We start from the raw sequence: 19,951 nt of genomic DNA on the forward strand, positions 1-19,951 counted from the left end.
TTCTTTAATATGACAGGAATGTTATGTGAAATATGGAAAAAACTAGGGCACTGCTGGCCCCTCATTACCTTCAAGAATGAGGAATACTCTTGCAAATCCTGCTTTCTAATAATGGAGTACTTCTGTTTTCCTCTGAGCATCGAAACAAAAATGCTGCTCTGAAATCACAAACGTGTGGTTTCATTCTTTCTTGCTTTGTTTTATCCAGTCTGAAGCTTGCTCCTGAAGAAGCTACTACCAACCTATAATTGATGTTCTATTACAATAAACTCTGTAGATGTTACTTCCAAGGGATTAGGCAGTACTTGTAAGGACTTACAATAATAATTGCCTTTCCATGTTTATGAGTTCAACCCCTGTCCCAGCCGAGCACTTCAGACTCTTCTACGATGATGCTTCATGATCAACTTAAACTAATTCAAAGGATCTGGTTTAAAGAGCAGCTGCTCTGGCTCAGTTCTTTAAAACTGGTTTCAAAGTGTGTGTATGTGCTGCTCTGGCAGATTATTATTGGTGTATCATCAGAAGTGGGTTGGGCTTGTATATATGTCTACTTCCCTGCTGTTGCCCCTTTTGGAGACCCTTGAGTCTGGCAGTTTCACAAGTGGCCACTATCTACTCCATAAAGACAGAAGTGGAGGTGGAAATGATGACACAAAGGTGAAGTGTTGATGCAAAGCCCTGTTCACTGTAATTTAAAAGAGGAGGCCTCTCAGTTCTGAAGCTGGGATGAACACTATTGCCCTTCTCAGAAAAGGGAGTGTTTGTTTTCAGGCATGGAGACAATGTTCAACTACAACTTTGTATGCTTACAAATTCTGAAAAGGTTAACTTTATTGCATATTTTGCTTATGTACATACAAAAATTAATTTAATTCAAAGTATTAAATGTTCTCAATTCCTAGATTTGCCAGCCATTATTTAAGCTCTTCATTTATTTCTTTCCAAATTTTTTCTTCTATTTTTGAAGTGTCATATTCTCGCAGCATATCAAACTCCAGCCATGGCTGGCTCCACTTCTGTGCTGCTTTCATTTTTTTCTCCGGCAACTCAAACTTTATTCCTTTTATATTGTATTTTGGCCTTTCCCACCGTTTTGACCATGGTTTAGGTTTCATTCTTACCTGCAGCTAGGGTAAAAGATTTAAAGGAAAAAAAAACACACACAAAAGGTATTAGGTGATCAGAAGTTTGACTGACTGAACTTAAGTGTTGAGACAAATGCTGCTCTAACAGAAAGGAAGCAGTAGAAAACAGACCAAGCTGTCAGGAAATTAAGGGACTACCACTTGACACTACTGACAGAAAAGGAACTTTTTTTCTGTCCACATCGCTGTCATAGTATCTGTTAGTACAGATAAAATAAGTCTTGATTTATTACAGTCCTTAAACTGACACATACAATGAGGTTAACTCTCAATTGATAGTTCTACGTTACTTTGGAAAAAGAAAAGGAAGTGTGAGAGCAATCGTTTCTCCCTGCAAGTTACTGAGTTAGCATTCTTTTACAGGGTCTGTAGGTAGCCAGACCTGATAGAGATTTTAGCTAACTCTTCCACTCTTACCTTCCTGACAAGCACAAAATCAGCAGCATTAACATTTCTGTAGCAGAAGTTGTGCTCTCTGCAAAATGTAATACAGCAACACAAAAGCCACAACAACGTGCATGTGTCTTCCAAGTTAATTAATGGGGATGGTTGGTATTTCCATTATGAACATTCTTTCACTACAGACATGGCATAAAGACACCCGATTTTATGTACTTTTGTTACCCTGGTAACTAACACAAGTAAAAGCTGTTAACAGCCTTCCAGGATATTACAAAATCACAGAATATCCTGAGTTGGAGGGGACCCACAAGGATCATCAGTTCCAGCTCCTGGCTCCACACAGGACCACCTCAAAATCAGACCCTGTGTGTGAAAGCATTTGAATTATCTTCCATATTCTCTCTAAAATATTAAGCTCCTACCTTGTTTACAGGGATTTCTTCATGGTCTAAACGAGATTCAGGTTTCATATTCACATCAAAGGTACTATATTCAGGGAGGGCATCTCGCAGGTATAGCAGGTTGTCATCCAGCCTCTTTTCTAGCTTCAGAACTTGGATTTCCTGGATTCGAGGACTGTACAGTTCGTAACATATTTCAACACCTTAGAGAAAGAAAGTCTGGATTAACGATCAAATCAGCTGGAAGTACTAATACCAAATAGTATTTCTTCAGTGTTCTACATACCCATATTATTCAAGACTGCTTTCTACTTGTACAGGGAAATACATACACAGTGCTGCATGCACATGTGACTGTCCACATGCATTGTATCTGCACAGGCAAATGCAAGTTTCTAAGTCCAGTTTTGGATAACAGAACAGACAGAGACATCAAATGAATTAAATTTGGGCAAGAGAAGCTTGGGTTTTCAACATTGCTTCCTTTTGGTTACAATGGCTACATACAAACTATACATAAATATACAGACACCCAGCCCTTTTGTATTTCATCTCAGAATATTGATATTTCCACCTCTCCAAACTTTGTCATGAACTAGTAAAAGATGTTATTACAAAGCTCTGCTAATCTGTGCTAGTTACACAGTTCATGCATACAGTTCCAGTGCACACAAACACGCAGTGCTCAAACTGGACTTGTATTTACATGGCTAGCAGTACGCTTCCTAGGCTCAAATACAAGCACAACCAGAAAGAATTGCATTGCATTAGGCTTATGTGGCAAGTTTTTGGTAGAGGGGGGCTGCAGGTGTGTCCTCTGTGAGCAGAGCCCGGCAGCTGCCCCATGTCAGAGCAAAGCCATCTCCAGCTGGCTCTGAAGGGACCTGACGCTGCCCAGAGCCATTACATGAATCTCTCTTATACTGAGTCTGTTTTGCCCGTGACTGTAAATGCTGAGTGATCTCCCAGTCCTTATCTCAACCCATGAACCTTTTTGGGGGAATAAGAGAGCAGTGTGGCAGAGCTCAGCTGCCCATCAGTGTGAAACCACACCACACATTCAGTCTCATCAGAGCACAGATCTGAAACTATTAAGTATACAGACATAAAGTTAGTAAACAGTGCCGTGCCTTCAAACGCGTGGCATAACTGCTGAAGGTAAAACCCACCTTGGTCTTCTATAACATTCCGAAGCACAAAGGTAGCGCCAAGCCCTTTCCCTCCTCTTTGAATGCAGATGCCTACAAACCGTTTGGTTTTGCCATCGGCATGTGGATCTGCAGTAGTAACGGCGAGTATGCTGCCTGCCAAAAATAAATAAAATTATACTGTCCAAATCAAGACACACTGAATATGTATAAGCATCAGATGAAGTGCCTGTATTTAGGTAAGTTTCAAAAATGTTTTTCACTAAAACCACCTAAATAAACTAAATACACTTTTATTAAAGTGACTCTACAGGTTAACTATCAATCTTCTTCACCTTTAACCTTTCACCTTTATCTTTTACTCTTTATACAAATTGAATACAAATAATTTAATACAGTTTCCTTTCTTGAGTTTTACTAGTAAACCGTGTGCTGAAGTACCAGGACATAAAAAAAAAACCAAAGAGAAACGCATTAGTATTATCTTTTCAATGTAAGCTGGATGTAAAATTGAAATTAAAATATGAAGTAGTATGCATAGCATTACAAACTAGTCAATCTAACACATGATACTGTGATGTTCTACAACTTCCAACAATATAAAAGCACTCTTTTTAACCTCCCCGCACAACAAACAACACTGACAGAATTACGATGGCTCTGTCACTGACCAACATAGAACTCTGGGATGTTGAAGACTTTTCGTCTCTGTATCATATCCTTTCTTTCCATATAGAATTTGAGAGGATCTGTTCTCCCTCTGGGAGGTATAAATTCAGGGCTCAAGTACCTACAAGAAAATCAAAATTTTTTGTAAGTATAAAACAAAAGCATTTGCATAAAAAGCACCAGAAGAGTCCAAATACTTGCCTGAAAATTAAAAATTACCACCCACGAACCATCTGCACCAGCTGCCTTTTCGGAAACATGAACTGCAGTTCATGAAGTTACTGATTTATTTATTTTTTGGTTCTCCAAGAAGCTTCTTTACAGATTTTTTTTTCAAACAAATAATAAATGTTGTTCTCAGAGGAGCTGACTGAGAGAGGACAGTTCTGTTACTGTCATCACAGTTTAGGAAGAGATTATTTCATGGTTTAGTTGTAATCCCCACGGCAGAACGCTTACTAATTAATGTTCCACATCTGTTACTATATAGTCAATTTGTTATCAGTTTTTGCAAACAGCCAAATAGAGCCTACAAGACACAGCATAAATATCCTTTTGTTTTAGAGAAGCTAAAAGGGACTCTTAGAGTTATTTTCTGCTCTCGTAAATTATACTGTGCCAAGGAATTTCCTCATGCCCTGGAGTACAGTTTCTGACTACTAAGCCAAAGGCTTCCAGACAGGGTACTGGCTTGGGCTGAGGGCCACTTCCAATAGACCATTTGCACATGGTCACTCTGGCTTAGGTGGTGTGACAGCTTAGCCTCAGAGCATGAAGCCAGATATATTTAACTCACTTAAAACTCCTGGATTTGTCCAGAAGAGAACACAGAAAAGGAGAAGACAAAGACAAGCTTGCCTTACAAACCTTACAGGGACTACAGGGGAAAAACAAGACAACACACGGGGCAGCACAGAGTTCTGGTTGGTGCTGCCACCTATATGCGGACACAGAGATGGTGGACAACATCAGGCCTGCTGCTGACCTTCCCTGTTACACCAGCTCAGAAGAAAATGGTATTTAAATGTGGCTCCCTGCTCTGGTCAGCAATTCTATTACATACTGCATGTCTTAGATGGGCTGTATAGACTCCTCACTTAATCACAGAACAACCTCAGCTGGAAGGGACTCATGAAGACCATTGAGTCCAGCTCCTGACTTCACACAAGAACACCTCAAAATCAAACCCTATCCTGAAGATATTTATACTAGCAGATCTGAAGGCAGAGTGAAAGATTTTGTAGTCTGATTTTTAATATTTTTCCCATTCGTGCACTGCCTTTGTACTATACTTTTTTGGGGGGAACATGCACGATGTTGTATTGTCATACTCCTCTCTCTAAGGCACAGCACTACCATTTTAACCACTGTGTCATTTAAAGCGATGCAAACAGATTTAATAAGACAACAAAAATACTCAGAAGAAATTTTATGAAGGCTACCACTGCTGATACCAGCAATGTATGCGATCGGCTCACAGCTGAGCTCTAGGTGCGAGGCAAAGGCAGACACAGGACCTATGTCTGTGTCACCTCCTGGCATACTGAAGAGATGAATGCCTTTAACAGAGGAAAACATAATCCACTAACCCCTGAATTTGTAAAAACATTAACCGGAAATTCCAAATGCTGATTTGGAAAAGCGTTAACGCTTTTTTCCTGCCTAGCTGCTCTCAGGAACTCCTGAACACAGTGCTTTCAGGTATTTTAAGCATATTTCGGCACAAGCTGCCTCCAGCAGACCCCTGTGTGAGAACGGCGAGCCCAGGCCGCCCTACCTCCTCTCCTCCTTCTGCTTCTGCTTGTCGATGATGACGGGCTTTGGGGGCGGCTGGAATTTCGCTGTCTCTCCATCCCTGCTACTTCGGCACCCCGAAAAAGAGAAACACCCTGTAAGAATAAAATACTCCATTAAAAAAATATAAAAATGAAGGGGTTTCAAGCTGAATCCTCCCCTTCAAGGCCACCCCCCCCCCACCCCCATCCAAGCCCCAGCCCGGGGCTCCCACCCCTGGGACGCACTGAGGGGCAGGGGCAGGCCACGGGCGAGGGGACAAGAGGACAGAGGGACAGGGGACAGAGGGACAGGAGGACACAGGGACAGGGGGTCGGGGGGGCGCTCACTGCTGGGTCGGGCAGCGGCTCCCCTCAGCGCCAGCCTCCCGCAGGCCGCCGCCATGGCAACAGCCGCCATTTCCACGCTGCCGGCGCAGGCGCGCAGGGCGGTTAGGGCAAGCGCGGAGGGCCAAAAGAAACCTCAGCGCGAATCGTTCATTTATTTATTTATTTATTTAATTTGTTAAAAATGATTATATGCATTGGTGTTATTGAGCTGCTCCGCGAATACCTTTGTTTTCAGTCAGATTTCCTCGGTAACAGCCCGGATCCCATTAGTGGCTGCGCAGGCAAAGCTTAAATGCAGGTTGCAGACCTGTAAATAACACCGCGATGTTTAAGGTTTTTTTCAGGGATTCCTGTCAAAATAAGCCTGGCCTCATCAACTAATTGCATCAATCACGTTGCCTGGGAGGTTCCCTCAGCCCCTGTTATTTGTGGCGAGCGACTTTGCAGCCTGCCAGAGCCCCCTCGTTAACGAGAGGTATTTTCCAGTTTGTGGTTATCTGCTTGGATTGTTAACTCTTGTTTGGGTGACACGCTGTGCAGATGACAAGCCACAGTATTATTTCTTCATAATCTGCTGATCTAACAGAAGAGTTAATGTTTGGGACACTGATGTGACAGGAGGGGGCACTCTAGCCCTTAAAATACAAAAATTCTCCACCAACACTGAATACACTTGAAGTAAAGATCCCAACAATTATTATTATTAATTATTATTATTATTATTACTATTACTGTTGTTGTTGTTGTTACTTTTTACTACTACTACTACTACTACTACTACTACTACTACTACTACTACTACTACTGTTACTACTACGTTCTCATCAGTGCCTAAGTGCTATTAAAACGGGTAGAAATATATACCTCTTGGTGGTGAGGAATATAGCAGATAGGGATAATCCCAATACTTTAATGGTGATTGAGGAGATCTCAAAATGGTTGTAAGGAGATGTGTGGATTATAATTTGGAAAACTGCAGATTTGTGGCATGCAACAGCCTTTAAAGAAGACAATCGGATGATTCAGTGTAAGAGAGCCATTTCTAACTCCTTGGCTGACCTCTGTTGACATCTCTAACAAGACTACCTTGACAGCTAGAACCACATCAAGCTCAGGAATTCCCAAATTACTGTAGGTGAACCTCACCTCACTTAAGGTTCCCTACAGGGACCAGTGCCTTGCCCCTGCACGTTGTGTCTGGTTTCTGTGTGGTTTATTGTAGCACACTGGCATCAAGGCACCACTGGTTTGCCTGGCTAAGCTGGCCATGCATGTTCCATGTTAAAGCAGCACAAATGCAGGTTGACCTGCAAACAGCTATTTCTCTAGGTTCAACACTTGTACTGTGTGAGCATCTTACTAGTGGGGGACCCCCTGTTCTTGTCTGTCCTTTCTTGGGGACAGCCTCCTTGAGCTTACAGCTACAAGGGACTCACCTTCAGTTTCTTTGCTGAGCAGGTCAGATATAGGACAGGAAGGGCTGCTTTCCTACTTTTCTTACCTATGTAAGAAAATCTGTGAAAATGTAGATCACTTTAGAGTCACGTGAGTTAATCACATTTGTAAAATGCTTCTAGGAGAATTTGTGAATTAAAGGCATCACTGTGTGCAGGTGATCTGGCAAATATTAAGCAGACTTTGGGAATTCTCTGACTGAGTTCCGTTTGAGTAGAGCATATTTCTAGTCCCTCCTGTCAGGTCCCTGGAAAGTGCAGCTGTGGTTCCTTACTGCTACAATACAAAATTTAAAACAGCTTTAATTATGGCCCACTAAGTGTGTGTCTTCCTCTCAGGCAGTCATGGTCAAGTCACTCTGAGTTCTTTTTGATAAGAGTTTTGGCCGAATCTACCCTGGAGGAGGAGGGTTGTCCCATGTAACATCCTGTAGTTGTGTTTCCACAATGCCCAGGCAACTATGACTCAACCTAGGGATGCTGTGCCCTGCAGCTCTGTTTTGTTCCTACTAAAATGCACTGCAATTGCCTGTGTGGGTGTCTGAGTTTTGTTGGGCAGAAAACCCAGATAGGTAGAAAGTAGTGCTTGGCCTCATTCCTTGTCACCCATGAGATGTGGACAAGGTATTCCAGTAAAGGTCATCCTTCATGTTACTGTCTTTTAAATCTTTGCTGGTATTTCAATGTCCTTCTTGAAATGTTTATTTCAAAACTGAACACAGTGGTTCTGTAGTGCTCACAGTCATCCCAAATACAGAAAAATCGTACTTTTCACTGGTAAAAACAGCAACAAAAAAACAAACAAACAAAAAAAAACCCCAACCAAACAAAAACCCACTGGCTGGATGGTTGGGCCCAAGGGTTGTTGTGAGTGGCCAGTCACAAGTTGTGTTCCCCAGGGCTCAGTATTGGGACCAGTTTTGTTTAACATTTTTATTGATGATCTTGATGAGGTGATTGAGCACACCCTCAGTCACTTTGCAGACACCACATTGCATAGGAGTGTTGATCTGCTTGAGGGTAGGAAGACTCTGCAGAGGGATCCGGATAGGCTGGACTGATGGGGCACGTCCAATTGTACGGCATTCAACAAGGCTAAATGCTGAGTGCTACATTTGGGTCACAACAACCCCATGCAGTAATGCAGATCTGGAGAAGAGTGGCTGGAAAGTTGCCCTGCAGAAAAAGGACCTGGGGGTGCTGGTCAACAGCTGACTGAACTTGAGCCAGCGGTGTGCCCTGATGGCCAAGAAGGTCAATGCCACCCTGGCCTGCATCAGAAATAGTGTGGTCAGCAGGACTAGGGAAGTGATTGTCTCTGTGTATGTGCCACTGGGGAGACCATACCTCAAATATTGTGTTCTGTTTCGGACCCCTCACTGTAAGAAGGCTACTGAGTTACTTGAGGCACGTGCAGAGAAGAGCAAAGAATGTGTTTTTGACGGAGAGATGCCTGACAGGCTGCACCAGTGTTAACATGGAATGAGTTCTGAGACAGCTGCTTGAGGTCAACACCTCTGAGCTTGTTTGACACCGAATGTGAATTAAGGAACCCCAAAGCTGTTACAAGGATTGGGGCAGGGCTCTGAGTTGTGTGAACATGGGCAGACTGCTTCCAGGCTTGAGCTGACCCATCTACCTTCATCTAACGCATGCTCTCTGGACCCAGGAGGCTGGGGACTTGGTACTTCAGTCCCAGCATGGATACGTGCATCAGCCTCTGCAGCACAGGATGAAGGCTGTCAGTATCACCTTCTGAAACAGGCTGAGGTGCAGCCTGTAATCACAGGCTCCAAGATTTCTTCTCAACACCCAAGGCCAAGTTGCAGCAGCCCCAACACAGCTGTCTGTGGAGTGTCAGAGGGTGTGAAGAAGGGAGTGAAACTTCATGTTCCCCAAGGGAACTTGGATATCTTTTTAGAGGAAACACAGCAAACAGTGGTAACACCTGCTGCTGTTATGTCTCCATACAGAAAGAGGTATCTGCAAGGGGCTGAGCTGTTCTGGAGGTGTGGTATGCTGTGCATTCACTGTTGAGAACAGGATGTCCCAAGAGGCCAGACTCCAAATGAAATGGGGCTGACTCCTGGAGGCCTTCCTCACCTCTTCCTCCTTGGGAGTACAGGAAACACCCATAGTCATTTCCTTCAGAAATGGGAACAAGCACTGGCTCAGTACAGACCTGAGGACTTGGCACAGTTTGGTTTCAGTTGGATTTGAAAGTGGAAACATTGCGTTTGCTAACTCCTTTCTAAAACCTTAAATTAACATCTGTTATCTCAGTAGTGAAGTTCCTTCCCCTGCCATTTACGCAACATAAATGCATCCATCTCTCCTCTCATCTGTACTTTGTTGGTTTGTACCATCATATAACCACGCACAGAGCGTACAAGTGATCCCTACTCACAGGGTTACCACTCAAAGGTAAAATGGGGAGAAAGAAAGGCTAACAAATGAATCCTGACAGGCATTCAGTATGCCCTTATTGCTAGGACATGTTGGCTGTTGTTACCTGGCACTTTTTGCCCTGAGTCTCCTGAGCAGCTTTTCCAGGGGAGAAATGGAGGCTCAAGGAAGCTAACTGGAAGCACGAGGATAGACTGGGTGCTGTGGAGTAGCTCCACTGCTCCGTGGCTTTTATGGAAGTGCCCCCGAGCCTGCTTTTGTCCTAGCTAAATCCTACCCTTTACAGAGCAACTGCCAAGTGATTCATAGTTGCTGTAGGCGTACCAGTCTCTGGTGGAGCAGCCATGGTGTTCTTCAGACTGAGAGGCCATGCATGTCACAAAGTCCAGGAGTATCTGCCACATTGCCTAAGTCCCTTAGGCTCTGCTGAAAAACCATGTCAACGTGGGCATAAAGCAATGCCTGGATTCCTATGTCCTCCTTATCCCAGGTGTCAAAGCACCTCTGTGGGACTGCTGTGGGGCTTCAAGGGAACATAAAAACTAACCTAGAAAGGTTTGAGTACAGTGAATTTTATTAGAATGTTCAAAAAGTCTGGCAGCAGCTCTTGTCTTTCTGGAACCTTGCCTTCAATAAGGCATGAGTTGTTGGTTACCTTAAGGTGAGTTGCTGAAATTTAATAAACAAAATTATTAAATCCAAATGTTGCCTAAAATGACCTAAGGTACCAGACCCTTCTGGCTTGAACAGCTGTTCGCTAAGACGGCCATCAAACATCCACAATTACATTTTATACCTTATTGTAGAGCAAGCAAAGAGGAGAGGGAAAACTGTTCTCCTAACCCAGCATCCTAGCACTGAGCTTGGGGAGGCGATGGACTGGAAAATCTTCAGCTCATTCTGTCAAAACACCCCCAGGCCTCAGTCGTTTTGGAGCGTACATCCTGTTGGAGCCACGCGTGGTTAACCCTGCCGGACCTGTGGTCTCCTCTTCGCCTGGGGTTGCTGGAGCAATGATTACATCTGCTCACCCGAGCCCCGGGCTCCTGGCATGCCTCTGACAAGGGGCATAGCTTTCGTGGCACATCACCTGTGTGCTCATGCACATCTATTTTCTTCCGTTTCCTTTTCCCTTTGCTGCATTCCAGCCTGGAAGGAAAAATTGCTATTATATAACCTTAACAGGAGAAAAATAAAAAGGTGCTGATGCTTTCTATCAGGGGGCAGATGACGTGAAATATGAACCGGTCTGTAGGCAGTTATGCCAGTGCCTCAGCAGATACTGGCCCTACGTTCAGAATCAGAAATGTCTTTGAAGTCCTCTTGGAATCTCTGTTGTTTTCAGATAATTGAGAATTTAAGACATGGCTGGTTTTGCAGTGTCTTGGGGTTTTGACTGTCAGATGGGTATCCACTCAATATTGATTTCCCTATGGCATGGCACCCTTACAGGTTACAGAAGGGACAGCAACACTGGTTTATGTCAGCCGACATATACGTTCTCCTAATTTTCTGGTTCTGTAAGTCATCTTAAGAGGAATCTAATTTGGAAGACAATACTGAAATGAATCTAAAGTAGACTCCAATAGACTGTGTAGGAGACAGTTATTACAGTGTTGCCTCAGAGGTTAAATGAGTGAGATATTATGACTTTAGAGGAGGAAGCAAGGTGTGTGACAAAGTGAGATTAAGTTCAGTAAACAGTGTCTGAGGCCTTTCCCTTAGGTTGTAAATTCTTGGATCCTCTCAAGCCCCGTATAGGTTCAGATGCCAAGGAATGTATGTTTCTCTGAGCTTCCATAGTGTAAATGATGGAGGGTAAGCTTCTGGAACTGTCTTACAGAAAGTCTCAGCAGAAACACCTTCAAAGAGATAACTCATTGACCAGCCCAGGCAGTTCCTCCGGTACTTATGTCAAACTGAAATGAACGATAACTCTTGGGCTGGGAACACCCACCTCCTTCCAGAAATCCGAGCTTCTTCAGAAATGATCTGGAGCATCTTGAAAACCTGACGAGCGCACTGAGTTGAATGTCCCTATCCTGTTTCCTTAGGTGCTTAAAAAAAATAAAAATAGAATGGATTATTAAAAAAAAAAAAAAAGAAACATTCATCTTGAAAGGCAGGCGTAATCTGAAGACTGATGGGTGAACTCCCAGGTACCTTTACATTTCATAGAGTCAATATTTGTTCTTTCTCCATTTATAACCCCATTACTCTCTCAAGGTGGGCAGGAGCTTTCAAAGGGAGACCATTTTTTTCTCCTGATGAATGCATTAATGCAGCGGTTCGTCACAGTAAATTATACCTACTATCACAACCTTCTCGTGCAGGGGAAATAGCAAGCCAAAAATTTATGACCAAATCACAGCTTTTCATTATTTTAAAGCAAGCCAGCCTCTGCTCTTCATTACTGTGCAAACAGTGAGCAAGCTTACGAGAAAATTTTATCCAAAATCCCTTGATTTGCAAAACTCCTTTAGAAATCATAACATTATTTTCCACTACGCTGGTTCAACTTCATGCGGTGTTATTCCAGAAAGATAGGTGAGAGAGAGAAACTGACTTCATCTTATGTCTCACTTAGCATCCACTGAATTTGTAGGACTTTCACCTGAGAATTGGGCTTTACAAGCTTCACATCTCTGCCTTATCCCCCAGAAAGGCAGCAGCAACTATGGACACCAGCTTCCTAACCCAGCTGAAGAAGCCCTCCACTCTTCTAGGTAATCATGACACCATTTGTGGCAGTTATCTTTCACTGAAAACCTCTCAAATCAGCGCTCGGGTCACCCTGAGACTCTTTGTAATGAACACAGCTGCTTTTCCTCTCATGTCAGGAGGTGCATTTTGTGGAGGGAGGGTTATGGGGATGCTAGCTGGTGAGCTGTCTCAGGGCAGATTTGGTGAGCTGAAAATAAATTATTCTACCTGTCTTTGCAGGAAAGAAGAAGACGGTGGTTTGGCTCGTTATGTATGTAACGAGATGGGGTTAGCAGGTGAAGCAAGAAATTGTCAACAGTGTAGTGATGAATAGAAAAGATTCTCCACTGCAAAGGACTGGTCCAGCAAAAAATCAAAAAAGGGTTTGGAAGCTCCAGTTCCTCTTTACCTCACCTGCTACAAACAGACCACTGCTTCGGTCATTCACCAGAGGGTGAGTTTCTGTTTTCGAGGTATAACCTGCATATAGAAATGCCACCTTTTATACTAGTCTTATGTAATTCCCTGTTGTTTACAAGCACTAATCATTAGTTTAGTGCTTGCGAGCAGCTCTGCACATAACAGCGCAGTCAGTCCAGGCAGCCCCTAACCAGGTGAACTCAGACATCTCCTGTAATCTCCCCAAATCTCCTGCAAGCCAGCTGCATAGCCTGCTTCCTTCCTCTGCGCTCTTTGCAGCTGGTCCAGCAAGTAACATTACTGCAGTAAGTACCAGGCAGGGCTCTTCCAGCCAGGTGTCCGGAGACAATGAAGGCAGTGATATTTCGGTATGGGATTTCTGCAGTGGGAAGTGTCTCTTGTCTAGAAGTTAAGTGGAGTTCCCTAATGCCACTGTTGTGGCTACAGAGTGCAAAGGTTTGAATGGCCTGAACTTCCACACTGTTGTAAGCTCCTCGGTCTGTTTTAGATGACATAATCCAGCTCTGTCTGCAATGCCCAGCGCACCTGGGCTTTGTCACTGGATAGTCTCCTGAGACCATCGTAAGATAAATAGCTGGCAATATTATTGTCCTGAGTACTTAAATGCATGTGGAAGTGTACAGTTACTTTTGAAACACTCCTTTCAAATAGAAAAAAATAATAAAATAAGGGAAAAGAAATTGTACTCTAAGTAACATTTCTCCTTTTAAGTACATGCGAAAAGAGAACATATCTGTTCTGCTTCCTGCAAATGGCAGACCGAGTCTATTGTTGAATTTGCACTCACGCTAGTGAAATTACACTTGGGATTAATGTTGCCCATTCAGCAGAAAGGCATTTCCTTTATTTCCCTTTGATTTCTTACCAGTTTGTGATTTGTGAGCCAGTGATTTTTTTGGTGAGATTTGCTATCTGCAAGAAAACAGAGAAATACCTTGTGCCTGTAGGCAATGATAAGCCTGAGGCAAAAGCTGATGTCCAGGTTATGCTGGGAAAAGATTTGCTCACTATACATTCCTCATGTGCTCTTGGGCTCTGCCTTCAACTAGACCTGCCCTTCAATAAAGAGAATTTCAGAAAGTGATAAGCTTCAATGAAACTGCTTTCCTGCAATCTAGAGTTGTTCAAATTTGCTGATGATCAAAGGACTTGAGGACATGAGGGACTCAGAGAGCCGTATTGTCAGTTCACTCTCATGGGAGAAGAAAGTCCTGGTGTTGAACCAGAGAAGTCAGTAAGGACTTTTTCACTGACTTCAGTCTTGAGCCCAGCCTCTGCTGAATGCCCCTGTAAGAATGATCTATCTAAAGGATGTGGGAGCATGGCAGCCAGCAGCCTGGGCTGCGTCTGTTCTGGAGTCTGGAGGCAGGACTGCAGGATGCAGCTTTTCCTGGGCAGCTCTGATCAGGCCTGCCCGAGGGACCAGGGATTCAGTTCTTAGCCCATGCCACTGCATCTTCACTTCAGAACTTCTGAAATACCACTGGGAGGTTTTGCACGCACCTGGCTGTGCTCTTACTGTCATTGAGCACGAGTTAGCTCACTTTTTGATCTTCAGCTCATACAAAAAGAAAGGTCGCAATCCTATTAATACTGACGCATATGCTGAACTCTCTGCATAATTTCACTGGCTTCTTTCAGACCTGTACACTAACCAGGATCAAGACTCATTCCTTGGCCCTGAACCAGCTGGCACCATCTGGCCATGTTCATACAATCAAACTCCAAAGCAGGATTCCTCCCTTCCTGTTGGGAATGGCTGAATTCCCTGCTAGCCCCCCAGCTACACTCAGGAGTTGTCTGGATGCTGGATGGTTTGGGTCAAAAGCATGCCAAGGACATCTAACAGGTAACTGTAACCACAGCTGCAGTGCCTGTGTCCAGACCCTTGCTTCCTTCACCTTATTGCTATAGATGTAGATGTGATGCAAGGGCTTCACGGCCATGTTTGGAAACAGTCATTTTGGTGGGAAAAAAGGTCTCTGGCAACTAAATGGCTTTCCCATGTAAGTGTCCTATGCAAGTTATAACAGTAGTTGTAATAAGGATGGGATGTGACCGTGTGTAGATGTGTTGGGACAGGAGGATCTGGGGGAGCACTGAAGGACTCTTCTGTTATTCTTGGTGCTACTGCACTCACATGCCTTCAGGCAGAGTCCATGAGGTTTGGGATAGGTTGTGGGGCATCATCTTAAGTGTCATATGAAGGCTGGATGTTGAGATGATCCTTATTTTGTATCACTGTACATCGTGGCACGTTTCTCCCACAGGACAAGCAGAGAACTTCCAGACAAGTAAATCTGAGGAAGAATTCTGGTGTCTGTGGAAATGAACGACAATGTAAGTTATGTGGGAGGATTGGTAGGCAGTGTGTGAAAATGTTAACAAAATAAATATTTGGAGACTACAAAAGGATTCACAAAAAAATATAAAACCTTTCTCTTCATGTCACACCACTTATTTGAGTGTCCATGGCTGCTTGAGAAAGAAAAGAAAGATATTTTCAGGTGTAAAATTAGTCCTTTTATTTAATAAGCAGTTCAAGAGTGCTATTGAATATATTGAAGGAAAGATAGCAGTCACAGTGAAAAAGCCAGTATGTACCATCAGCCAAGTGACTGAGAAACCCTCCCAGGAAAGCCATTAGGAGAGTACTAAAGAGCCAGGTCAAGTGGGAGAAAGGTTTCATGTTAAAGGCATAAGAAAACAGCGTAAGTCTTCTTAAAGGTCTTGTAGCACTTCATGGTCTCAGTTGGGTGCCATGTGCCCACGTATCAAGAAATGTCAGGAAGCAACATCTAAAGAGTCAAGACAGATGAAACACAGGGAAAAAGAAGAATCCAGCATATGTCTGAGAAACTCTGATCATTGAAATCCTTGTTTCTGGAAATCCTTATGTTTGCGGTGGAGTACGAAGATGAAGTATGAAGATGACTCCAGTTCCCTGTAGTTCTAGAGCAGTGATTAATCTAAGAGCACCCCACACACAAGGCAGCAACTAAGTCCAATTGGATATGCAGGTCTGAAATTGGACATGGGGTAATGGCTTTAAACTAAAAAAGGGTAGATTTAAAGGATATAAGGAGGAAGTTCTTTACTGTGAGGGTGGTGAGGCACTGGAACAGGCTGCCCAGAGAAGCTGTGGATGCCCCATCCCTGGAGGTGTTCAAGACCAGGCTGGATGGGGCTTTGGGCAGCCTGGGCTGGTGGGAGGTGTCCCTGCCATGGCAGGGTCCGGAACTGGATGATCTTTAAAGACCCTTTCAACCCAACCATCCTATGACTCTATGAAATAAAGCACCAGGCTGTACCGTATGCTCTGACATAGAACATGTCATTACTGTGAGGAGAATGCCAGCTGAGAGAGGTTTCAACATCAGTTACTTAGGGCAGCCATGAGAAGAAAGGTTTTAGCTTTCTTGTGAATCCTTTTGTAGTCTCCAAATATTTATTTTTGTAACATTTTCACACATTTGAAAATTTTGCATCGCTCTATACAACATTTCTCAATGTTTCTGTGAGATAAATGCATCACCCGGGACCTTTGCTGCACACAGAATTAGCAACACTCCCACTCCAAACCTGTCCCAGCATGGAACAAATCCCCCAGGAATTATATTTGTTTTGTAAGCTGGGTTGATGGAGAGACATAAAGTGTGAAACCTTCCAAGGCTCATCAGTTTGAATATTCTGCATAGCTGTTGTTTAATGTTGAATATGGAGACAGGAAAATATTTTTACTCCTGAGATTCTTGGTGTTTTATTGCAAAACTGCATTATATGAACTCCTGTGCCTCCATACTGATGAAAGCAAACTGTGCTCACTTCCATGAGTAACCCCATCTGTTTCAATAAGACACTCTTAAGGGAAAGATCAATTAAAAAAAAAAAAAAAAAGAGTACAAAGAGCCATGCTGTACTGGGAAGCTTTGCTAGTTTATATTTGATGCTCTCTCCACTCCGTTTAGACAGTTTTCTATAGGTATAAATGCATGTATATTTTGTTATTAATTGACATTCATTTATGAGGAGGCAGTGTGGCCAAGTGGACAGAGCTCTAATTGGGCTCAGGTAAGTATTTAATCATTTCTCATTTCTGATACAGCTGCCCCTAACTGACCCTGAGATATGGGTGACCTCAGAGAAATGACTGCTTTACTTCCACCGTGACTGAAATGGAAGAATACAACAGTGTTCTCAAGGAGAATGCTTTGAGACATTATAGAAAGCACAGCAAGAAGTAAGATGAGTCCTAGCACATTTGTACAAATACACCTGTTTGTGACTGTGTAAATAAACACGACTTCAGCCTTACAGATGGTTCTCTAGCTGAAACCTAATCCTGGTCCTGTTCTTCTACTGACCAGCCCTTCTTCAAGCTGATGGTGCTTTAGCCTAGCAAAGCAGAGGTTAGTGGTGCAGGGTGAGAGAAAAACAGGAAAGCATTGCCAAATATCAGCCCTAGAAAGCAGCAAGATGAGCACATACAGCATTAAACTAGGAATTAAGCTATCTGGGTTTTGACTGTCATTCATAAACTGGGTGATATTGGGGTGACCAAACTGCATGATGAATTTCTTCACTTCTCAGTGCCTCAGTTTTCCTAGTTGCAGTTGTAGTTAACTGTATTTAAAGCACATTGGGCATATGCGTGTTTCAGATATTACAGTTTTATGTAGCAGGAGAAGGATAGGACCTGCAAGAGAGAAGAAAGAGCAATGCACTTAAATTCATGGTGATAAAGGAGGACTGAGGTACAGTTGTTAAGCATGGAGGAGAGAAAGAAAGCAATCTTTCCTCCAAGCTAAGATGTAACTGCATCTCAGATCTGGCCTACTCTCCCTTCTGGGTAGCTTTGGGGACAAGGGATCCAAGAAATTATGCATGATCACATGCATTATTATTTATCCCCAGGAGACATCTTTGAAGGCCTGGTTGGATTTCAAGGGCTGTTAACCCCAAAAACAAAGACCCACATTGGCGTGCCCATGATTCATGTTTACCCTATAAGACTATCCATGAGAGAAAGACCATCCTTTGTCTGTGCTGCTGTTGGGACAGGTGGCCTCTTTCCGTTTGAAATACACAGCTGATGATCCCGTAAGGAATAAGGGTATTATGGAAATGGACTTTAACAGAATTGCCTGTTTCTCAAAGGTTGATATATATATGTATATTAGTATTATTATTTTTAGCAAGAGCTGTTTTATCCTTTGCTCTTGGAAGGCATCTTTACAAACGTGTTTAAAAACAAAGTCCTCACGTGACATTGACGTAAGCTCCCAAACCTCTGGTTCATGTTATTAACAATAACATAAAAGGCTGCTCAAGCACACTTCCCATGTTTAGCCTTAAACCCCTTGTCATCAGAGTTCTTTTTCATTCCCGTATACTGAGTCAGCCAAACCTAATTACCCTTTAATCAGTAAAATCAACACCTGCTAACAGGGTGGGCTCTTTTCAGCAAATACGGCTTCCCTTTTCCAGAGTGCTGATAAATTTCCAGGGGCCCTATTACCTCTTTATCCCGCTGATAAGGAGCTTTGGCTGATAATCTGGTAATAGGCACAGTTATCTCACGCCTCTGAGGCTGTAGTGGTGAATCTTCCTCTTGGCAAGGGCAGCAGAGCTAGGTGAGAGAGGGGTTATGTGTAGGTGCAGGGAGCCAAATGTCCCGATCTGTTCTGTTTAAAGCTTAGGCCAACCTCTGGCAGGTGGGATAAAAGTGGGTGAAACAAAGCAGCCAGCAGAGGTTCCTGATGGTTGATCTTGCTTAGGTAGCCCTCCGCAAAGTGCCACAGTGGCAGGGTCATCTGTGGGGAGCAGGAGTGTCAGGGCCACCGCTGGCCTTGGGAGCTGGCTCCTCTGTCCCTTTGCTGTAGATCCTCAGGGTGCGAGGAGCCGCTTGGGACAGAGGGTTGCTTAGGTGTCGTTTAGGCCAGACCAACTCCTTGCTCGTGTGGTCTCAAACTCGGGATATCCCACGCTACCCTCGTCCTCAGTGTGGCTGGGTGGAACTTGAACAAGTGGTTGTACGGACAGAAGGCAAACAGGGCCGCAGCCTTACAGCTCCCTTTCAGTTTGCTTTCAGCGCACAGGCCGGGGTGGGTTTCTGGTGGAAATAATGAATGTGGTATTCATGGTAGTGCTCTTGAAAATGTCTTTCACATATAATCTGACAGCCGGTCTGATTCTCGTCTGAGAACAGCCGAAACATTGTTTGAAACTTCAGCATAAGAAGCTCTTTACAAGGGCACTCAGCTCTGAAGAAAAAAATAGAGGTGTTTGGGCTGAAGCCCCTTGTGCTTTTCAGTTCTGAGGTGAAAGTTTTTGGAAAGTTTGGCTTAGTTCCATGTGGGCGAACAGGACAGAAGAGTAAAAACCAGTTGTGTTTTTTTCCTTGGATGTTCTCCCTCTGGTTATTTTTGGTGGGTTGAAGGTGCAGCTTTGTCCAGGAGCTGTGTGCCTGCCTCCACCTTCCCTGGCAGCCCCACACCGTGCTGCTCTGCGGGTTTGTGTGTGCATACCCAGACTGATAATGGATGTTGGCTTTGCCCATCAAAATCATCTGCCCGTTCTCTGCACCATTGCTCTACTCTAGCCTACATGTATCAGTTATGTCCGTCATTTATACACAAAGCCTGAAATGCTGCTAATGCAGATGAGCAAGGCCAGGATCTCTTTCCTGTACCCAGCGAGAGCAGGGTCTACCAGTCTGTCCACCTCAATGTCCCCAGAATGCAGCTCTTGCAAGCGATGATAGCTGGCTTGATGCTGCCAGTGTATGGATGGAGATCAGGTAAAATAAAATACTGAATGTGCTTCCAGGTGGGCTGGAGCCATCTTTTGACTCTGCAGGGTGAGCAGAGCTTGTGTTAGCAGCTAAGCCCATGCAAGCGGGAGGTTAAAGCAGTGGCTATGGCAGGAGACAGGTCTCCTGTTCTGAAGAGGTTATGAACTGCACGAAAATCCTCTGTTGAGCTTGGTGGAGGGAAGAGGGGTGCAGGGGGATAGAGGAAGCCTGGCCGGGCTGGCTGCTTTCAAAAGGAAGGAGGA

At 43.8% G+C, this 19,951-nt stretch overlaps 1 protein-coding gene and 1 long non-coding RNA gene across 2 annotated transcripts; one reads left to right on the forward strand and one right to left on the reverse strand.

The window, feature by feature from the left end:
* Positions 1-800: 800 nt before the first annotated feature.
* Positions 801-5,997, reverse strand: MRPL19 (mitochondrial ribosomal protein L19). Its single transcript, XM_066995035.1, has 6 exons — positions 5,892-5,997; positions 5,546-5,657; positions 3,771-3,889; positions 3,121-3,255; positions 1,973-2,154; positions 801-1,130 (listed from the first exon to the last, which is right to left on the reverse strand). The coding sequence occupies exons 1-6, from the start codon at positions 5,959-5,961 to the stop codon at positions 918-920; spliced, it is 831 nt and encodes a 276-aa protein (XP_066851136.1). The 5' UTR covers positions 5,962-5,997; the 3' UTR covers positions 801-917.
* Positions 5,872-18,193, forward strand: LOC125182980 (uncharacterized). Its single transcript, XR_007163922.2, has 4 exons — positions 5,872-6,366; positions 12,695-12,908; positions 15,166-15,235; positions 17,001-18,193. It is a non-coding gene; the product is annotated as an uncharacterized lncRNA (long non-coding RNA).
* The last annotated feature ends 1,758 nt before the right edge of the window (positions 18,194-19,951 follow it).

The sequence above is a fragment of the Anser cygnoides genome, chromosome 3 (genome assembly GCF_040182565.1).
Source record: "Anser cygnoides isolate HZ-2024a breed goose chromosome 3, Taihu_goose_T2T_genome, whole genome shotgun sequence".
NCBI classification, from domain to species: domain Eukaryota; kingdom Metazoa; phylum Chordata; class Aves; order Anseriformes; family Anatidae; genus Anser; species Anser cygnoides.